The 20,313-nt window shown below is 39.3% G+C and overlaps 1 protein-coding gene across 1 annotated transcript in view; it reads left to right on the top strand.

Moving 5' to 3' along the window:
• Window positions 1-20,313, top strand: part of HERC6 (HECT and RLD domain containing E3 ubiquitin protein ligase family member 6) — a 71,343-nt gene that overhangs the window by 49,737 nt on the left and 1,293 nt on the right. The window contains exons 13-21 of the mRNA XM_058435717.1: window positions 1,499-1,629; window positions 2,249-2,356; window positions 6,557-6,727; window positions 9,149-9,292; window positions 13,678-13,844; window positions 14,884-14,950; window positions 15,692-15,762; window positions 18,385-18,568; window positions 18,659-18,761. Of these exons, the coding sequence (XP_058291700.1) occupies window positions 1,499-1,629; window positions 2,249-2,356; window positions 6,557-6,727; window positions 9,149-9,292; window positions 13,678-13,844; window positions 14,884-14,950; window positions 15,692-15,762; window positions 18,385-18,568; window positions 18,659-18,761 (1,146 nt within the window). The remainder of the gene's footprint in view (window positions 1-1,498; window positions 1,630-2,248; window positions 2,357-6,556; window positions 6,728-9,148; window positions 9,293-13,677; window positions 13,845-14,883; window positions 14,951-15,691; window positions 15,763-18,384; window positions 18,569-18,658; window positions 18,762-20,313) is intronic.

The raw sequence follows: 20,313 nt of genomic DNA, 5'->3' as shown, positions 1-20,313 counted from the left end.
CGTCCACAATGGTTGAACTAGTTTACAGTCCCACCAACAGTGTAAAATTGTTCCTATTTCTCCATATCCTCTCCAGCACCTGTTGTTTCCTGACTTTTTAATGATGGCCATTCTAACTGGTGTGAGATGGTATCTCATTGTGGTTTTGATTTGCATTTCTCTGATGGCCCGTGATGATGGGCATTTTTTCATGTGTTTTTTGGCTGCATAAATGTCTTCTTTTGAGAAGTGTCTGTTCATGTCCTTTGCCCACTTTTTGATGGAGTTGTTTGTTTTTTCCTTGTACATTTGTTTGAGTTCATTGTAGATTCTGGATATTAGCCCTTTGTCAGATGAGTAGGTTGCAAAAATTTTCTCCCATTCTGTAGGTTGCCTGTTCACTCTAATGGTAGTTTCTTTTGCTGTGCAGAAGCTCTTTAGTTTAATTAGATCTCATTTGTCAATTTTGGCTTTTGTTGCCATTGCTTTTGGTGTTTTAGACATGAAGTCCTTGCCCACACCTATGCCCTGAATGGTATTGCCTAGGTTTTCTTCTAGGATTTTAATGGTTTTAGGTCTAACATTTAAGTCTTTAATCCATCTTGAATTAATTTTTGTATAAGGTGTAAGGAAGGGATCCAGTTTCAGCTTTCTACATATGGCTAGCCAGTTTTCCCAGCACCATCTATTTTTATCTTTTTAATCTCATCATAATCTGTAGTTTTGCCCCATTTTTCATTCTTGATACTGGTTTTTTTTTTTTTAAAGTCTTACCAGGAAATTGTTTTTTCTTTTTTAAAGAAGCAGTCTTTTCATTTGTTGATCTTGCTCCTGTATATTTGTTTTTTATTTCCTTAATTTATGTTCTTAAATTTCTTATTTCCCACCTTCTATCATTTGTATTAATTTTTGTGATGGAGGCATTTAGATCATTTAGATCATTGATGCTTCCTCTAGGAAGCCTTCTTGAACCTCTTAAGTCTTTCCCCAATCAGAAACTGTATCCTAAATGCCTGGTAACTTGTTGTTTTTACCTACTAGACCACAGATTGTCAATCTACACCCAAGGGCAGTCTCCTGTTTTTGCAAATACACTTTTATGGGAATAGATCCACATTCATTTGTGTAAGACAGGACATTTTAATCTAAAGATTTGTCCCGTGCTTGACAAAAATAGTGTGTGCCAAGTTAGTATTTATTAATTAAGGAACAAAGTGCTGAATTTGTTAAAAGTACCTTGGATTTTTATGGTGCTTTTATTCTCAAAATCTAGAAACTATTTCCAGTATATCTATGCCCTAAAAATTAGTTTACTAATCCACACTGTCAGCGTCTTATCTTTGACATTTCTTCATGAAAATTAAGGAAATTATAGCTCAGAAAATGGAAACTTTATAGAACTCTACTTCATCACTGACAAATGTTTTCAGAGCTTTCTTATTATTATCTGTATTACAGCCATATATATATCTATATATCATAGATTAAATCACTTATTGATAGAAAATGAAATTCACAGGTCATATTCTCTTTAAGGTAAACAAAGCTAACTGTCGACTACCAGAAAATACTTTCAACATAAATGAACTCTCCGACTTATTAAACTTTTATACAGATAGAAGAAGACAGCTCTTTCGGGATAACCACCTGGTAAGAATAACATTTTTACTTCTGAAAATGTTCATATTTTAAAGGAGGACACATTACTGTAGTATCTGTAAAGGTACTCCTTTGATAAATCTGGATTTGAAATTTTTTTAATTGCAATGATAAATTTGCTAAATTTGATGATCATTGAAAAATATATTTTAATCATAAAACAAATGCAGTTTTTAAAATTTTGTTTCTAAGTAATTCGGATTCTTACAAACAGATTTCTGAGGCCAGGTGCAGTGGCTCACACCTGTAATCCCAGCACTTTGGGAGGCCAAGGTGAGCAGATTGCTTGAGCCCCGGAGTTTGAGACCAGCGTGGGCAACATGGTGAAACGCTGTCTCTATCAAAAAAATACAAATACGTGGTAGCACATATCTGTACTCCCAGCTACTCAAGAGGCTGAGGTGGGAGGATCACTTGACCCCAGAGAAGGAGGTTTTAGTGAACCAAGTTTATGCCCCTGCACTCTAGCCTGGGCAACAGAGCAAGACGCTGCCTCAAAAAAAAATGAAGAACCACAAAAACCAGATTCTAAAAAGCGATAAGGTAAAGTAAGTAAGTTTTTTTTAATTGTTTTTAATTATCAAAACTATTATCTCTGTTTATTTTTTAGATACCTGCAGAAACCCCCAGTCCTGTTATTTTCAGTGATTTTCCATTTATCTTTAATTCGCTATCCAAAATTAAATTATTGCAAGCTGATTCATGTATAAAGATGCAGGTATGTATGTCCTATTTTTTAGTATGAAAAATTTCAAACATATATAAAATAGAGATAGTGGTATAATGAATCCCATCACCAAGATTCAGCAATTGTCAACATTTTGCCACACTTTTATCTATCACTTTTTTTCTTTTGTTGTTGTTACTGTTTTTGCTGAAGTATTTTACAGCAAATTTCAGTTTCAATGTCTTTTCACCTGCCCATACTTCAATGCATTATTTCTGGTTGTCTTACTCGTGTTCACTGTGAGATTCATGAGTGGTTCAAGTGGCAACCACATGATTCTTTCATTGTTTCTCATTAACCTTTTATTTAATAATTTCATCCATTATTTTCATTAAGGTTTGTGGTATGGCAATACTTCTAATCTTATTCCTTCCAAAGTTCCAATTTCCTGGAATTAGGTAAAAAAGAGCTTTTCCTTATCAGTCAGGGCACTTGGTTCCTCTAAAATGGTTAAAGACCATTCACATAGGAAGGTAGAATAATTAATTCCTATCCTTTTAATTATCAAATGTTGCCAAATTACCCTCTATAGAGTTTGTAAATGCCTCTTCCACATGCTGTTCTCAGCAATGCAGAGTATTATCAAGTTTTGTGATCTTTTCCATTTTGATGAGTTAATCATGGTATTTCAGTTTGATTTTAATTTATATTTCTCATTGTTATTTAATGTTCTAGTCCTCACTTTCTTTATATAATATGTATCTATTGTTTTCCTGCCGTGAACAACACTGACACTATCCAGTAAACTGTTCTTTCCTTCTCTCTTCCGTCTCCTCCTCTATCCAATTTTAATTGCTGTGTTCTTAAGTGCTAATCTTTGGATTAAAAATATCTCCTTAAGCTTCTTGGAGCTTGATTTATAAGCTCCAACTGATATTCTTTTATTCTTAAATAATGTCTATGAGTCAATCAATGAGTTTATTTTGTTTTCCACTTACTTTCACCCTTCTGCTTCTTTTCTGGTAGTTGTATTAGTCCTACATAAGATTTACATACTATTTTGTTTCTTTTATCACCATCAGCCTTAGTTCTCAGTTAAGTATATATGTCATCCCCATATTATGCTAAAACAAATTTTCCAAACTTTTTTTTATGCTGAGGCTTGTTTTCTAGGTCATTCCTCATGAAAAGTTTGTATCTATTTATCTATGATATTTATATTTTAAAGACTCATAGGAATCAGAACTTATACCCATTATTGACTTTTATTACTAATTCAAAGAATGCATCTGGGTGAAACATAAGAAGTCTGAGATAGAACATGCACAAGAGAAGCCATTTCAGTTATTCATTCCCTTTATTCCCGCTAATTACATGGCTTACATGACATTTTCCAATGTGCCATGCCCCATAAATCCATAAATTCCAGGTTTATTTATAATAAGCAACCTAGACAGATAAGGTATATCCTGCTAGTAGCATTCCACAGGTAAGGGCTGTCCCTCTAGTTACTATCATTATTATTATTATTACTTTGAGACAGAGTTTCGCTCTTGTTGCCCAGGCTGGAGTACAGTGGTGCAATCTCAGCTCACCACAACCTCTGCCTCCCAGGTTCAAGCGATTCTCCTGCCTCAGCCTCCCAAGTAGGTGGGATTACAGGCATGCGCCACCACGCCTGGCTATTTGTATTTTTAGTAGAGACAGGGTTTCTCCATGTTGGTCAGGCTGATCTCGAACTCCCAACCTCAAGTGATCTGCCTGCCTCTGCCTCCCAAAGTGCTGGGATTACAGGCACGAGCCACCACACCCAGCTTATTATTATTATTATTATTATTATTATCATCATCATCTTGAGATGGAGTCTAGCTCTGTTGCCCAGGCTGGAGTGCAATGGTGTGATCTCTGCTCACTGTAACCTTCACCTCCCAGGTTCAACTGATTCTCCTGCCTCAGTCTCCCAAGTAGCTGGGATTACAGGCATCCACCACACCCAGCTAATTTTTGTATTTTTAGTAGAGACAGGGTTTCACCATGTTGATCAGGCTGGTCTCGAACTCCTGACCTCAGGTGATCTGCCTGCCTCAGCCTCCCAAAGTGCTGGGATTACAGGCGTGAGCCACCATGCCCAGCCTAGTTACTATTATTAGTGTCTATTACCAGCATGTTTACAAATATATATATATATATAATATATATTTTTTTTTTTTTTTTTTTTTTGAGACGGAGTCTCGCTCTGTCACCCAGGCTGGAGTGCAGTGGCGCAATCTCGGCTCACTGCAAGCTCCGCCTCCCAGGTTCACGCCATTCTCCTGCCTCAGCCTCTCCGAGTAGCTGGGACTACAGGCGCCCGCCACCACGCCCGGCTAATTTTTTTTGTATTTTTAGTAGAGACGGGGTTTCACCGTGGTCTCGATCTCCTGACCTCGTGATCCGCCCGCCTCGGCCTCCCAAAGTGCTGGGATTACAAGCGTGAGCCACTGCGCCCGGCCTACAAATATATTTGACCAGGTCATCTCTTCTTTTATTTCCGAGCCATCTGTTTTTATTTTCCTAACATCCCTGGTAAAGGGAGAAAATAGACTGTCTTTCCTTTCCAAACCTAACTTTCCCATCAGTTTCCCTTAAACAAGACCTTCCCTCTATGGTATTTTCTCCTATAGCCATGTTTCTCTCTGGGTCATTTGTCTATTCTGCTAGTGAGTAGTCGAGGGTTGAGTGGACAATGGACTCGGGCAGATTGCACATTATGAAAGACTAGGAAAAGTCTGAGGACAAGAAAACTCTTAGTTGTTATGAATGAAGCTGGAAAGCTGAGTTTACAATTCTGCTCTCCAAAGGAGAGATAATGGATATAGTTAAAACTGCAAGCTCCAAACTGGATCACCAATTCAAATGTGTAAATGTGAAAAGGTAAAACCAATATACAGAGAACCAGAGTAGAGAAGCCGGAAATTAAGCTAAGAGGCAGGTTTCCCATCCAGCTCTTGGTTATGTAAAAGAAGGTACAGACACCTCTCCCTGCTGTAGTCAGTGGAGGACATTGCTGGCCACAGACCCATGGAACTCAGACCCAAGGAACATGTTGCTCAGTAGTCAGTATTGCTGGATGTCCCAGACCTGCAGACTTCTGCAGGGCCACAGGAGGTGATGACCCACCACCAGAAAGGAACAGAGATGGAACTTGTTCCTTTTCCCTACAAATCTGGTGCTTAAAAAAAAAAATCTTAAAGAAAAACCAGAAGAATCTAGTAATAACAGACAAATTTCTTAGTATGTAATGGTGGCAGATACCCAGGGCAGGGATTTCCTAACCCCAGGGCCATATGCACACTTATCTGAAGTGCTTGTAGAGAGTGAATGTGGGCAAACACACCCAGCCTAGGAACCTGGGGTAGGATAGCTATTATCCACTGGTCTTGCTGTCATGATTTCAGGACAGGCCCTATGAGGGCTACATTGGTTTGAGTTCTAAATCCTCGTTTATTGTCCTTGTGATGTAACCGAAGCCCTTGAGGAGTGTTGAAGGTCAAAGCAAGGATAGCAAGTCCAACACTAGATTTCTAATCTAAAGAAGTTCAACAGAAACAAGATTGGAGATTAGTGAGACAATGTTGAGAATTCAGAAAAGCTAAAGAGAAGTGCTTAGGGTGATCAGAAAAGCTAAAAAGAAGTACTATTTAGGGTGAGCAGGAGTAATGTTAGATATAAAATGAGGCCACCTGTGGCATATTCTTAGAGAGTTCCCATGGATGGATCATAGTTACTGGAAAGAGAAGAGTGGATCTTCTCTGAGGAAGTCTGTCTTCTGTCTTTTTCCTACAGCTCACATTATCCCTGAGCTCTTATACTGTCTTTATATTCTTGAGGATTACAATGCTAATGCTCTGTGTCTTAAGACTGATGGTGGATGAATGTCTCAGCATGTTGAATACCAGTATGGCCTTTAAGGATGATGTTTACTATAATAAATAATCTGAGATAGCTTTTAATAACTTAGCTGTTCATCCATGCTGACTAATCTCCTGTACACAATTCCTAGGTAACCATAGTTTCTTCGGTCCTACAATCACTTTACCTTCCATAAGGCAGATATGTTGTCTGTTTTCTTAAATAATTACAATGTGAGTGTTTATAGCAATGGCAGGATTAAGTATATACTACACAACATGTTTATTGGAAGTATTGAACAATCCCTGGGATTCCTATGAGGTCAAAAGGAGAAGCCAACTAAAAAATTTATTTTTCCAGATGTCAGAAGAGAAAGCATACATGCTTATGCATGAAACAATTCTGCAAAAAAAGGATGAATTTCCTCCATCACCCAGATTTATACTTAGAGTCAAACGAAGTCACCTGGTTAAAGATGCTCTGCGTCAATTAAGTCAAGCTGAAGCCACTGACTTCTGCAAAGTATTAGTGGTATGGTAAAAAGTCTCATTGAACATTTTTACTTCTGTGGGAAGGATGCATTCATATGATGTAATAAATGCTCTCTTAAAAAAGCCTGCATTTGCAGCTATGGTTATCAATCTTTTGGTTTCCAGAATTCCCCTCTTAACCTTCAGAGAATAGCAATGGGATGCTTAATTGCACACTGGGCTATGAGTTAACTATTAGTTACTGATGACTACAAAAATGCTGCATAATGAAACATCCCAAAACTTAAAGGCTCAACATGACAATAATTTATTTTACAGATCTGCAGTTCAGTGGAGGATCTGCTGATGTAGGCTGAACTCATCTGGGTGGCTTTGCAAATTTTATCTGAGTTTGTGTACATGTCTGGGAGTTGGCTAGGGACTGGCTGACCGAGGCCTGGCTGGAGCAATTTAGCTCTGCTTCCTATGTCTTTCATTCTCCTCCTGGGGCGAGCAAGCATGTTCTTCCCACAGTAGTGCCAGAGGTGCAAGATAGCAAGACCAAACATTGCTCTAGTCAAAGCAGTCATAAAGCTGAACCTAAGTCAAAGGCTAGGGAAATATACACAGCCTCTTCAGTGGGAGGAACTGTAAAGTCATATGCAAAAGACATGGATCACAGAGGGGTGAAGAATTGGGGCTATAATGCAATCAAACTGCTAGAGGAAGGGATACTTTTCCTACATGTTGGCTCTAGTTTCATCACTTAAGACCTTCCACTATATGAGTTTCAATTCTAGCCATCCTTCCTTTTATCCTTTGTGGGTGCTTATAGGGTTTTTATTGTGTGGTACCTCAGGTTATTTGCCCTCTTGAGGCTACAGAACAATGACTAACTCTGTAGGTAAGAGCTGGAGTCTGTCCAGAAGGGAGTGGATTTTCTTGATGTCAGCCATGAGAGGAAGAGTTGGGCTGTTAGAGAAGAAATCAGAACCTGGGAAGTGGGATTCAGATAAAAAAGGGATTTTCCCAGCATGTGACTCCAGTGGAAAACAAAAACTACTTTATAAACCAGGCTTTCTAGTTGTATGTCTCCCTTCATACCTATTTTTCTTTAAATCTTAACTGTAAAGAAATCAGTAGAAAAATATTCCCCTTATGGGAGATGACCAAGGGGTAAAAAAAAAGCAAACTTCAAGCCAGATCAAATAAAAATACAGACTCTGAACAAGGGCAAGGTTGTCAGGGCCCATCATGAGTGAGTCTTGACTGTGGCATGGACAGACTTGCTGGTATAAATGAGCAGAAATAGGAAAATCAGAAGTAGGCTTAATTTGTTATTGAGATATTCAGAAGGGAAAGTGGGGCAGGCCCTTAAACATGACGGTCTATTGATCAAAGCAGCAGTAGATAAGATTTCCCAGGCAAAGAAAGTAGAGAGAGAACAAAAATCTAAGAAACAAAAATTAGTGGTGCTTATCATTAAAAGATAAAAGTAAATTACCCAAAAGAGGATGTAGAAAAGAAGTAGTTAGAGACCTGGGGGAAAACCAAGATAGTACATAGCCATAAAGTCCAAAGGTAGAGAAAGCTTTTAAAAAGAGGGACTGGGGCCAGGTGCGGTGGCTTACGCCTGTAATCCCAGCACTTTGTGGGGGCCGGGGTGGGCGGATTACCACCTGAGGTCAGGAGTTCGAAACCAGACTGCCCAACATGGCAAAACCCCGTCTCTACTGAAAATACAAAAACTAGCTGGGTGCGGTGGTGGGTGCCTGTAATCTCAGCTACTCGGGAGGCTGAGGCAGGAGAATGGCTTGAACCCAGGAGGCGGAGGTTGCAGTAAGCTGAGATTATGCCATTGCACTCCAGCCTGGGCAGCAGAGTGAGACTCCATCTCAAATAAATAAATAAATAAATAAATAAATAAATAAATAAATAAATAAATAAAGGGACTGGTTAATGCCGATTTCTCATTTGAGAGCTATGGGCAATCTGTTCTGCTGGTTCCTGCAAAGGTCTCATGCCCAGGCAGACTGGGAGGGCTGTTTTGCAGAAGCCCAAATAAGAATAGACAGGAGAAACCAAATACTTGTTGACTGGAGCCTGCCAAGTTTGTGAAGTCTGAATGATGAGATGGACAAGAAGATAGAATAATCAGGGAATTTAGGGGCCCACGGGTTTGAAGAACATCAAAATTTGGTTTGAGATACTGGTCAATGTAACTGGTAAATGCTAAGTCTTGCCAGAGTCCCCCTTCACTTGGTCCATGTGGCAGTGTAAAGGATGCATACAACAATCCGAGAATAAATAGATTGATGGCCTCCACTGCTCGGCAGCAAACTGAGGGAAGACAGATTGCAAGGAGGTAAGGGCTATGTGATTCTAGAGAGTGCAGGAATGGTCGTTAGAGGTTTAAAACTTCCATAAAGTTCAAAACATTGTATTTTAAGTCAGGATCTGGGACTATGTTCTCTTTCCTTAGGTTGAATTTATTAATGAAATTTGTCCTGAGTCTGGAGGGGTTAGTTCAGAGTTCTTCCACTGTATGTTTGAAGAGATGACCAAGCCAGAATATGGAATGTTCATGTATCCTGAAATGGGTTCCTGCATGTGGTTTCCTGCCAAGGTAAGTCTTTGATTTCTTATGGTTTTTTTTTCCCCAGAACAGAAAAGGCGCCCCATATATTGCAACATTAACACCATAGATAGTGGTGTAAAATTAGGTCATATAGAGCTTTGCTACTCATATTTTGAGTAGTACTCGTATGTTCACAGAGCAGCAGCTATGGCATCACTTGGGGAGCTGTTAGAAAAGCAGAATCTGAGGCCCTACTCTACACCTACTGAATCAGAGCATGTATTTTATAAGATCCTTAGGTGATTCACTTGCACGTTACATTTTTAATGGTTTTAACAAATTATACTTGAGATATAATAAACTGCATATATTTAAGGTGTCCAGCTTGGCTCAGCCTGGTGGTTCACACCTGTAATTCCAGGATTTTGAGACGCTGAGGTGGGAGGATTGCTTGAGTAACTGAGACTACAGGCGTTATGTCACACCAGGCTAATTTTTGTATTTTTAGTAGAGACAGCATTTTGCCATGTTGGCCAGGCTGGTCTCAAACTCCTGACCTCAAGTGATCCACCTGCCTCGGCCTCCCAGAGTGTTGGGATTACAGGTGTGAGCCACCATGCCCAGATGAATCAGCTTTTAAGAATGAAAAATTATCTCTAGGATTCTATCAGTCATTTCTGTCCTAATTTAAAACACTTTAGATAACTGCTTCTCAAAATTTAGGAAACAACCTACATATCCATCAGTAGGAGAGCAGGTAAACAAATTGTAGTACATGCTGAGCATCCTGTAATCTGAAAATCCAAAATCTGAAATGCTCTAAAATCGGAAACTTTTTGCGTGCCAACATGATGCCACAAGTGGGAAATTCCACTCATAAGTATTTAATACGAACTTTGTTTCATTGCACAAAATTATTTAAAATATTATTTGAAATTACCTTCAGGCTATGTGTATAAGGTGTATACGAACTATTAATATAAATGAATTTTGTGTTTAGACTTGGGTCTTATCCCCAAGATATCTCACTGTGTTTATGCAAATGTTTCAAATCTGAAAAACTCTGAGATCTGAAACACTGCTGGTCCCAAGCCTTTCGCATAAGGGATACTGAGCAGAATCTCAGTATCCCTTTTTTGAGACTCCAGCTCAAAAAAAAAAAGAAAAACAAAAACAGGTGATTCATGACCAGGTGCGGTGGCTTACGCCTGTAATACCAGCACTTTGGGAGGCCGAAGTGGGGAGATTACTTGAGGTCAGGAATTCGAGACCAGCCTGGCCAACCTGGCAAAACACCATCTCTACTAAAAATACAAAAATTAGCCAGGTGTGGTGGTGCATGCCTGTAATCCCAGCTACTTGGGAGGCTGAGGCAGGAGAATCGCTTGAACCTAAGAGGCAGAGGTTGCAGTGAGCTGAGATTATGCCATAGCACTCCAGCCTGGGCGACAGAGTGATACTCTGTTTCAAAAATAAAAGGTGCTTAAAAAGGAAAAAAGAAAAATAAAAAAGGTGATTCATGTCTGTAATTATTATATTTTTGTAAAGGTCCTTAAAGTATAAACATTTTCTTTCTTAAAGTAACAAAAAAATTGAGGCAGGCGGATCACCAGGTCAGGAAATCAAGACCATCCTGGCTAGCACAGTGAAACCCTATCTCTACTAAAAATACAAAAAATTAGCTGGGTGTGGTGGCACGAGCCTGTAGTGCCAGCTACTCAGGAGGCTGAGGCAGGAGAATCACTTGAACCTGGGAGGCAGAGGTTGCAGTGAGCCAAGATCACACCACTGCCCTCCAGCCTGGGCGACAGAGTGAGACTCCATCTCAAAAAAAAAAAAAAAGTAACAAAAAAATTTGTCTTCATTTCTGTATTAGTAACACAGATCATTTAATCTGTGTATGAAATTGTAATTTCATACAATATTTTAAATAATTTTGTGCATGAAACAAAGTTTGTATTAAATACTTATGAGTGGAATTTCCCACTTGTGGCATCATGTTGGCACTCAAAAAGTTTCCGATTTTAGAGCATTTCAGATTTTGGATTTTCAGATTACAGTTCTAAAAAGAATCACATGTTGAGCCTCTATTGTGTTATGGTTTGAATGCCCCCACCCCCTGAAATTCATGTTAAAACTTAATCCCCAATGTGGTAGTCTTGAAAAGGTGTCCTTTAGAGGTACTCGGGTCATGAGAGTTCTGCCCTCATGAGTAGATTAATCCACTCATGGATTAATGAGTTAATGGATTAATGGGTTATCATGGGAGTGGAACTGGTGGCTTTGTAAGAAGGGGAAGAGAAACCTGAGCTAGCACACTCAGCCCCCTCACCATGTGATGCCCTGTGCAGGCTCAGGACTCTGCAGAGTTCTCATCAGCAAGAAGGCCCTCACCAGATACAACCACTCAGTCTTGGACTTCCCAGCCTCCAGAACTCTAAGAAATACATTCCTTTTCTTTATAAATTACCCAGTTTCAGATATTCTGTTATAAGCAACAGAAAATGAACTAAGGCATATTTATTAGTCCCCTTTCCCATAAACTTCCAAATTGTTCTTCCAAATGGCAGAAAGGACAGGCAGGAGGAGGAGAAAGATGAATACATATGAAAAAATACTGAAAGGTGTTTTGTATCTTTTTGAGAACAAATGGACCCTCTAAAATATAGGAATGGCTAAGGTGTGCCAATGGTACGATTTTTTATTGGTCAATCAGCAAGCATTTATTTAATGTTTCTTGAGGTTCCTACACTGTATTAAATATTGTGGGATACTCAAATTATTACATGACATAATCCCTTTCCTCCTGAAACTCTATAGATGTAGTTGTAGCAATAGGATCAACACACCAGAAACTTTACCAATTGGCTCTAAATTATAGATTGCTGACTTAATATATAATAGTTTTTGAGAAGCATGACAGGATGGGGAAGGAAGCACTGATGTGGGATCAGAAGCCTAGAGTTCTAATCTTCAGTGATGGTGGGTGTGTCATTTAGCCTCTCTGAGATTTCTGTTTCCTCACCTAGAAAACGGACATCATAATTCCTGCTCTGCCTGCTTTGCAGGGCTGTTGTGCAAACAAAACAAAGTAAGGTATGCAAAAGTACCATGAAGGCTTTAGGGCACTATACAAACTTAAGGGATTCTTGGTTAGGAGAGAAAGAAATCAAGAGGGGACTGAAGTGATTGCATTTGAAAGTATAATGGAGACGCTAAGGCCTGAGGTTGAAGGTGAAGGAATGGGATGAAATGAACTAAAGAGACACAGGATGGGGATGGAGAGGAGGAAAATAAACCTCACACCAACCTTATGAGGTACAGATGAAGAAACTGAGGCTTAGAGAGATTAAATAAATCAGCCAATGACAGAAAACTAGTAAGTGATCAAGCCAGGATATGAGTTCAGGATTCTCTGATCCCAGAGCTCTTACTCTTAAGCATTATGCTATACTGCTAGATAAAAAACAGGGACCAAAAAAAAAAAAAAAAAAAAACACCCTGATTTGTGTATGGCTCAGTGAAGAGATGAAATCAACTATAACCAAGGGACTTATTACAAATTATGGGAAAGAAGACTGATTAGGTTTCAGGGGACCCCTTTGTCGATTACTTGTATTGTACTTAGAACTTACTTTCAAAATTTAAATGCAATTTTAGAATTTATTTTCACAATTACTCAAATAAATAAATATGGCAACTAGACTGTACCATAGAATATTATGTGAGTGGCCCAAAGTCATGCACCCACTAACAGTAAGGTTGACATTGGAATTGAATCCTAAAATTTTCAGGCTGTTGATCTACTGTGCTGCAGTCATGGCCTGGATAGATGGAGCCAGTGTTTTCTCTCACCCGGGACTACAAAGTGCAGACAAGACTTGCCAACTTCACCAGGCCTCTTTCCTTCTTCCCCTTCTTTCTTCTACCTACCTTCTTGGTCCCCAGCGTCAGTCACCCTCTCTGACCCATATGCTCATCCCTCTAAGCACACCCAAGTTGTGGGGCTGCGTTGTCAAGGGGGCTGCCACTCATGCGAGGCTCATCTAATATGCCTGGTGACCAATAAATGTATAAAGTGCACCCTTCCTTTCTCAGTGTCATTATTCTACATGAATCTGAAGGGAAAGACTATAAAATTAAATTGTGAACACCTGATTATATAAAGCTGTCTGAGCATATTTTTTAACATTTGAGATATAACGAATTCATTTATTTAATGTCCTGAACTATCAATTTGTATTCAAAATTATGGAAGAAATTTAAATTGTATTATAATCTGTAGAACTTCACATTTTTATTTTCCTGAAGCCCATTTTGTTTTTAATTTTTGACTTTTAGAAAAGGGAACCACATTTTTTTTACTGATCTAATTATCCCTTTGTATTACTAATTATTTATAATACCTTAGGGATTTTTTTCTTCTTTTCTAGCCTAAACTGGAGAAGAAAAGATATTTCCTCTTTGGAATGCTGTGTGGACTCTCCTTATTCAATTTAAATGTTGCTAACCTTCCTTTCCCACTGGCTCTGTATAAAAAACTTCTGGACCAAAAGCCATCATTGGAAGATTTAAAAGAACTCAGTCCTCGGGTGGGGAAGTAAGTAAATATAACCATTTTTTCAGGACTATATCTAGTAAGTCTCAGTTGTTTAGGCATAAATAATCTTACATGCAGAGAGACAGATACGGTCTTCAATTTCAATAATATATGCTCTTGAGAGGAATTTGAATTTTAGCATGATTTATAATTGAGTAAACCTTCAAAATGGAGGAAAGCTGAATGTTCCTCTAATTATTAACAAGTAGAAAAAACAAGAGTTCTGGCCTGGTCTCTTGACTTTATCCAGGTGGAAACAGTTGCTTCAGAGAGCACAATATATATGTGCATCATCACACATATAAATATTTATGACTATACAAGGTGTGTGTGTGTGCGCCTGTGTGTGTGTGTGTGCCTGTGTGTGTGTGTGTAAGTCTAATAAAAAAACTGAAAATATGCTCACCCTAACTAGTAATTGAGGGAATAAATAAAAAAGATGTCATTTTTCTACTTACAGATTGACACTTGTCAAAAAGTTCTTCTTACAGTGTTGGCAAAAAATTGGGGGAAAGGACTCTCTTCTCGTGTACTGTTAATGTAAGAATATATTGGCTAGATGTGTGCTAGAGCAGGGGTTCTCAGCCTTGGCAATACTGACCTCTTGGCCTGTTTAATTCTTTGTTGTGGGAGACTGTCCTGGGCATTGTGGGATGTTTAGCAGCATTTGAGGTCACACCCACTGGATGCCAGTAGCAACCTTCCCTCCAAGTGTGACAACCAAAGATGTCTCCAGACTTTTTTGAATGACCCCTAGGGGACAAAGTCATCCCTGGTTCAGAGTCACTGTCTAGAGGAAACAGCTCATTTTTGTAATTTCCATGAAGATGTAGCAGTGTCTACGTGGTAACAATGGTCCAACAAATCAAACTGTAAATAGAGGTAAACTCTAGGGAAAGGGAGTGAGAAGATGGAGGATAGGAAATTTATATTATATTTTATACATTTCTATATTGTTCACAATTTTTTCCTTTGAAAATTACTTGTGAAACTTTATAAGATCAATAAATATAATTTTTAAAACCAAAATCTTCATTAGGAGTTTGCAAGAAGTTCTAAATGATGATGCTGATGACATTGGAGATGCACTCTGCATACGCTTTTCTGTGAGTACTAATGAAAGCCAAATTATAGTTTAGCTTTAATCTGCTTCTAAAAAATAATTTTTATTATAGTATCTTAAATTTGGGATCCCCCCTTTTTTTTTTATTGAGGCAGAATCTCACTCTGTCACCCAGGCTGGAGTACAATGGCGCGATCTCGGCTCACTGCAGCCTCTGCCTCCTGGGTTCAAGTGATTCTCCTGCCTCAGCCTCCTGAGTAGCTGGGACTATGGGCATGCGACACCATGCCTGGCTAATTTTTGTATTCTTTGTAGAGATGGGTTTTTGCTATGTAGGCCAGGCTGGTCTCTAACTCCTGGCCTCAAGTGATCCACCTGTCTCAGACTCCCAAAGTCCTAGGATTACAGGGATGAGCCATTGTGCCTGGCTCCTGGGATCCCTTTTTTAAAAGACATTTTATTTCTGTACAGCAAGACTTTCCCCTTATCTTCTTCTCATGTCTATATACTCTCAAATAAAGTGAAGCTATGGTGATTATTCAACTAGTGTAAATAATGTAACAACTAAATGATAATTTAGGCATGAAAGCAATGTACAACATGTACTAGGGTAGGCTTTTTTGCTTTCACATGTATTTAAAAGGCTGAACTACATAAAAAATTATTTAGCTCCAAGTTATTTTCAGTTATATAGGGGAAAATGTATTGGCAATAATGATATTATGGGTGGTTGATTATTCAAACTTACTTTGATATTTGGTACCTGAATACATTTTGGTTACAGATACACTGGGACCAAAATGATGTTGACTTAATTCCAAATGGGATCTCCATACCTGTGGACCAAACCAACAAGTAAGTTTTGACAGCTAGAATATCTGTTTTGAATATACTGTACATAAAATGTTGTATCACTATTCTTTAAAAATGTATTTTTAAATATGGTTCACGCCTGTAATCCCAGCAATTTGGCAGGCTGAGGTGGGTGGATCACTTGAGGCCAGGAGTTCAAGACCAGCCTGGCCAACATGGCGAAACCCCATCTCTACTAAAAAATTAGCCAGGTGTGGTGGCACATGCCTGTAGTCCCAGCTACTCAGGAGGCTGAGGATTGCTTGAACCCAGGAAGTGGAGGTTGCAGTGAGCTGGGATTGCGCAACTGCACACTAGCCTGGGCAACAGAGTGAGACTCTGTCTCAAAAAAAAAAAAAAGTATTTTAGCTTCTCAGGTGATTGTTTTAGCCCCTAATCTTTTAGAAAAAAAGAAGCTTTTAAGATAAAAGAAAAGGAGAAAGAATTCAGGGTTCAATATTTCCTTTGTAGCTCTTTTTACTCTTTACTCATTTAGCAAATATTTTTGAGCCCCTATTCTGTACCAGACTCTATTCTAGGTGCTGGAGACACAGTAGTCAAAAAGACAGACAAAATTTGGAGCTTAAATTCCAGTGGGGCAGAAAGACAATACACAAATGAATCATTATTGTTTTTAATAGAGATGGAGTCTTGCCATGCTGCCCAGGCTGGTCTCGAATTCCTGAGCTCAGGCAGTCCTCACACCTCAGCCTCCCAAAGTCTGGGATTACAAGGGTGAGCCACCACACCTGGCCACAAATGAATTATTATGTAATATAATGTCAGATAAGGATGAGCACTCTAAAGAAAATTAAAACCGATTAAGAAACTAGGGCAGGAGATCGAGACCACAATGAAACCCTGTCTCTAGTAAAAATACAAAAAATTAGCCGGGCGTGGTGGTGGGCGCCTGTAGTCCCAGCTACTCGGAGAGGCTGAGGCAGGAGAATGGCGTGAACCCGGGAGGCGGAGCTTGCAGTGAGCCGAGATTGCGCCACTGCACTCCAGCCTGGGTGACAGAGCGAGACTCCGTCTCAAAAAAAAAAGAAACTAGGGAGTTCCAGGTGGTGGTATGCTGGAGCCCACTAGTACCAGCTTGTGAGAGCTGATTGTTAGATTCTCAAAAATGTTAAGAGTTTATTATCAAATTATTAGTAGCTGAAAATCAGCCATGGTGGGAATATTAACACCACAGAAATTCGCCAGAGCTGCAAATGTGTGTCCCCTCCCTTCCCACTCCTTTTCAGAGAGCTGGTTGTTAGATATTTACCAGCACACCACTGGTTACAGGGCAAGGCAGACAAGAGTTGATTTAGATAGGCTAGTCCACAAAGGCTGCCCAAAGTGTGGGAGACAATCATGTCTCTGATGAAAATGCCTCCAGTGGCAACCCTGCCATCAGGAAATTAATCATTTAGTAGAAATGACATCCTGTAGTGTAAGACAGACCTTGCAGGAATAATTTTCACAAAGTGACACGTGTTGTGAGAGGGGACAAGCAAAGGAACAGAAGGATCAACCCTGAGAAAGTCTTACTTATATTGAAATCTAATGGATGGTAGAAGTTATCAGGTAAAGAAGAAATGCTGCATTCTGCGGCCTAACTACAAAAGAGAGACAAGACCTATGAACTAAAGGTCAGTATGGCCAGAAGTGAAAATGGAAGTGGGAGCTGGGCACCATGGTGCATAATTGTAGTCTCACCTACTCAGGAGGCTGTGGCAGGAGGATTGCTTGAGGCCAGGAGTCCAAGTCCAGCCTGGGCAACATAGGGAGACCCCATCTCTTAAAAAAAAGAAAAAGAAAGGAAAGAGAAAGAAGAAAGAAAGAAAGAAAGAAAGAGAGAGAGAGAAAGAGAGGGAGGGAGGGAAAGGAAAGGAAAGGAAGAAAGAAAGAAAAAGAAAGGAAGGAAGGAAGAAAGAAAGAGAGAAAGAAAGAGAGGGAGGGAGGGAAAGAAAAGGAAGAAAGAAAGAAAAAGAAAGAAAGAAAGAGAGAGGGAGGGAGGGAAAGGAAAGGAAGGAAAGAAAGAAGGAAAGAAATAAAGAAAAAGAAAGAAAGGAAAGAAAGAGAAGAAAGAAAAAGAAAGAAAGAAAGAAAGAAAGAAAGAAAGAAAGAAAAGAAAAGAAAAGAAAAGAAAAGAAAAGAAAAGAAAAGAAAAGAAAAGAAAAGAAAAGAAAAGGAAAGGAAAGAAAGAAAGAGAGAGAAATGGAAGTGGGAAGAGGCCACTTGCTGAGACTGGCAAGGTCGGATAATTGAGGGAGGAGCTAGGGTTGGGAAGGCCTGTTGATCCCTGCTAAGGAGGCTTGGAATTTACCCCAAGGGCAATGGGAAGCCTTTGAAAGACTTTAAGCAAGAGAATGACATATTCAGATTCATGTTTTAAAAAAATCCTCCTGACAGCAGTGAGGAAAGTGAGCCAAATAGTTTTAAACCTTCTGATTATATTTTCTAAATTTCTTTCCTCTAGCTGACCAGGTTTTGGTCACAATACAACATTCTTGTGCTATATAGAAGTAATTTACTTTTCCTTCTCAATGGAAATAGTAAAAAGAACAAAGTATAGAATCTTTTAATCATTGGCCTTTTTCTTTCTTTTTTTTTTTTTTTTTTTTTGCTTCCCTCAAGGAAAGACTATGTTTCTAAGTATATTGATTACATTTTCAACGTCTCTGTAAAGGAAGTTTATGAGGAATTTCAGAGAGGATTTTATAGAGTCTGTGAGAAGGAGATACTTAGACATTTCTACCCCAAAGAACTAATGACAGCGATCATTGGAAATACTCATTATGACTGGAAACAATTTGAACAGGCAGGTGATACCTAAAGTGCCCCAATTTTTCCAAACAACTTCTACATATTCCACCCCACTCAAATCATTTTTCTCCCTCTTTCTCTCAAGAATTCAAGGTATGAGCAAGGATACCAAAAATCACATCCTACTATACAGTTGTTTTGGAAGGCTTTCCACAAACTAACCTTGGATGAAAAGAAAAAATTCCTCTGTAAGTACTGTGGTACTAGATGGACACATAATTATTATCTTTTAAAAAGGTACAGTCTTGTTTAGAATGAAGCCATTGAAGTGGCCTCATTGTCTGGGGTGACACCCAAGGTTCTTTGTCTCACGGCCATGGAGATCAAGGACATGGACACACACAAAGGGTGAGGTATAGAGCAGAAACTTAATAGGTGAAAAAAAGAGAATAGCTCTCTGCTACAGAGAGGGGTCCCAGAAAAATAAGTTGCTGATCTGTGGTGAAATGCAGGGTTTTTTATAGATGAGCTAGTGAGGTGGTGGTGTCTGATCCACACAGGGCATGAAAAATGAGTTAGGACCAGGTGTACCATCCACATAGGGCACGAATCTCTGGCAGCCCCTACCCCAATCTTTGATTATACAGTGGGGGTAGCTACTCCATGGTGCTTTCTTACTGTGCATGTGCTAAAAAAGAGGGGAGGTGAAACCCCCATGATGGACATGCCCGGTCCCAGGTTGCCCTTTCTATTGGTGGAGCTGCTGGCATTCCCCTGTGCTAGCTTCCAGTTTTCTTATCTATGTTTGCAGCCCGATATTCCAGGCTGCTCTTTGTTAGAAAAGAAGTGATTTCTTGGACTGCTTTTTGTTAGAAGGGAAGTTCTGCTGAGGACTCTTTTGCCCTCACTATCTGCCTAAAATAATTTTCTGTCTCTGTATCACCATTCTTGCCGGTGGGTCACATGTGTTAGTGGCAGAGCAAGGATGAGAATCCAGGCTCCCTACCTTCTAGACCAGCATTCTTTCTCTTACTCAAGCCTGTTTCTTTTTTTTTTTTTTTAAGTACAGATTTGCTATTTTACTACTTTTTCTACACTGACTTTTTCTGCACCCTCTTTCCTCACTTCAGCTGGCTCCTATGCCTTTTATTTCATGTTCCTATCTTCATCTAATTATCTAAGTCCTATGATGTTCGAATGATGCAAACTATCTGTTTTATAGTAATGTATCATTTAGAAATAATAATGGCAACAACAACTGATGATAATAATAGCAGCAGCAGCATTTACTGTGTGCTTATTCTGTGCCATGCACTATGCTGACTGCTTTGTATCTATTACCTACCTTTTTCCTAATAGCAACCCTATGAGGTAGGTACTATTCTTTTTTCCCCATTTCAGACATGAGGAAAAAGAGGCTTGGAGCATTTAGTAGCTTGCCCATGTTCAGACAGCTGGTAAGTATGGGAACCAGAATAGAATCCATCAGGCTGACTCCAAAGCCCAGGCTCTTGAGCACTAAGCTCTGTAGCTTCATGGTATAAGAACTTCTCTTGGTGGGAACCCTAAGGTTTCTCTAGGGCAGACTTAATGACTTCTCTCACCATCTCATCCCATTCGTCAGCTCTTCCTGAGTTACACGTCTTTCTTCTTGATATTTTTGTTGCTACTAAGGATGTTGGAGGACAATTCCAACTTGTCCACAGATCCAACCTATTTCTCTATAAGTCCAAGCTGCCTTTCTAATCTTCTCTCTTAATGGGAAACTTTTGATTCAGCCCAGTGGTTCAGCTGTCTGTA

This window comes from Hylobates moloch, unplaced genomic scaffold, assembly GCF_009828535.3.
Source record: "Hylobates moloch isolate HMO894 unplaced genomic scaffold, HMol_V3 SCAFFOLD_2, whole genome shotgun sequence".
Classification (NCBI taxonomy): domain Eukaryota; kingdom Metazoa; phylum Chordata; class Mammalia; order Primates; family Hylobatidae; genus Hylobates; species Hylobates moloch.
The sequence above is the reverse complement of the archived record's forward strand: the minus strand, read 5'-3'. Positions and strand labels throughout refer to the sequence as shown.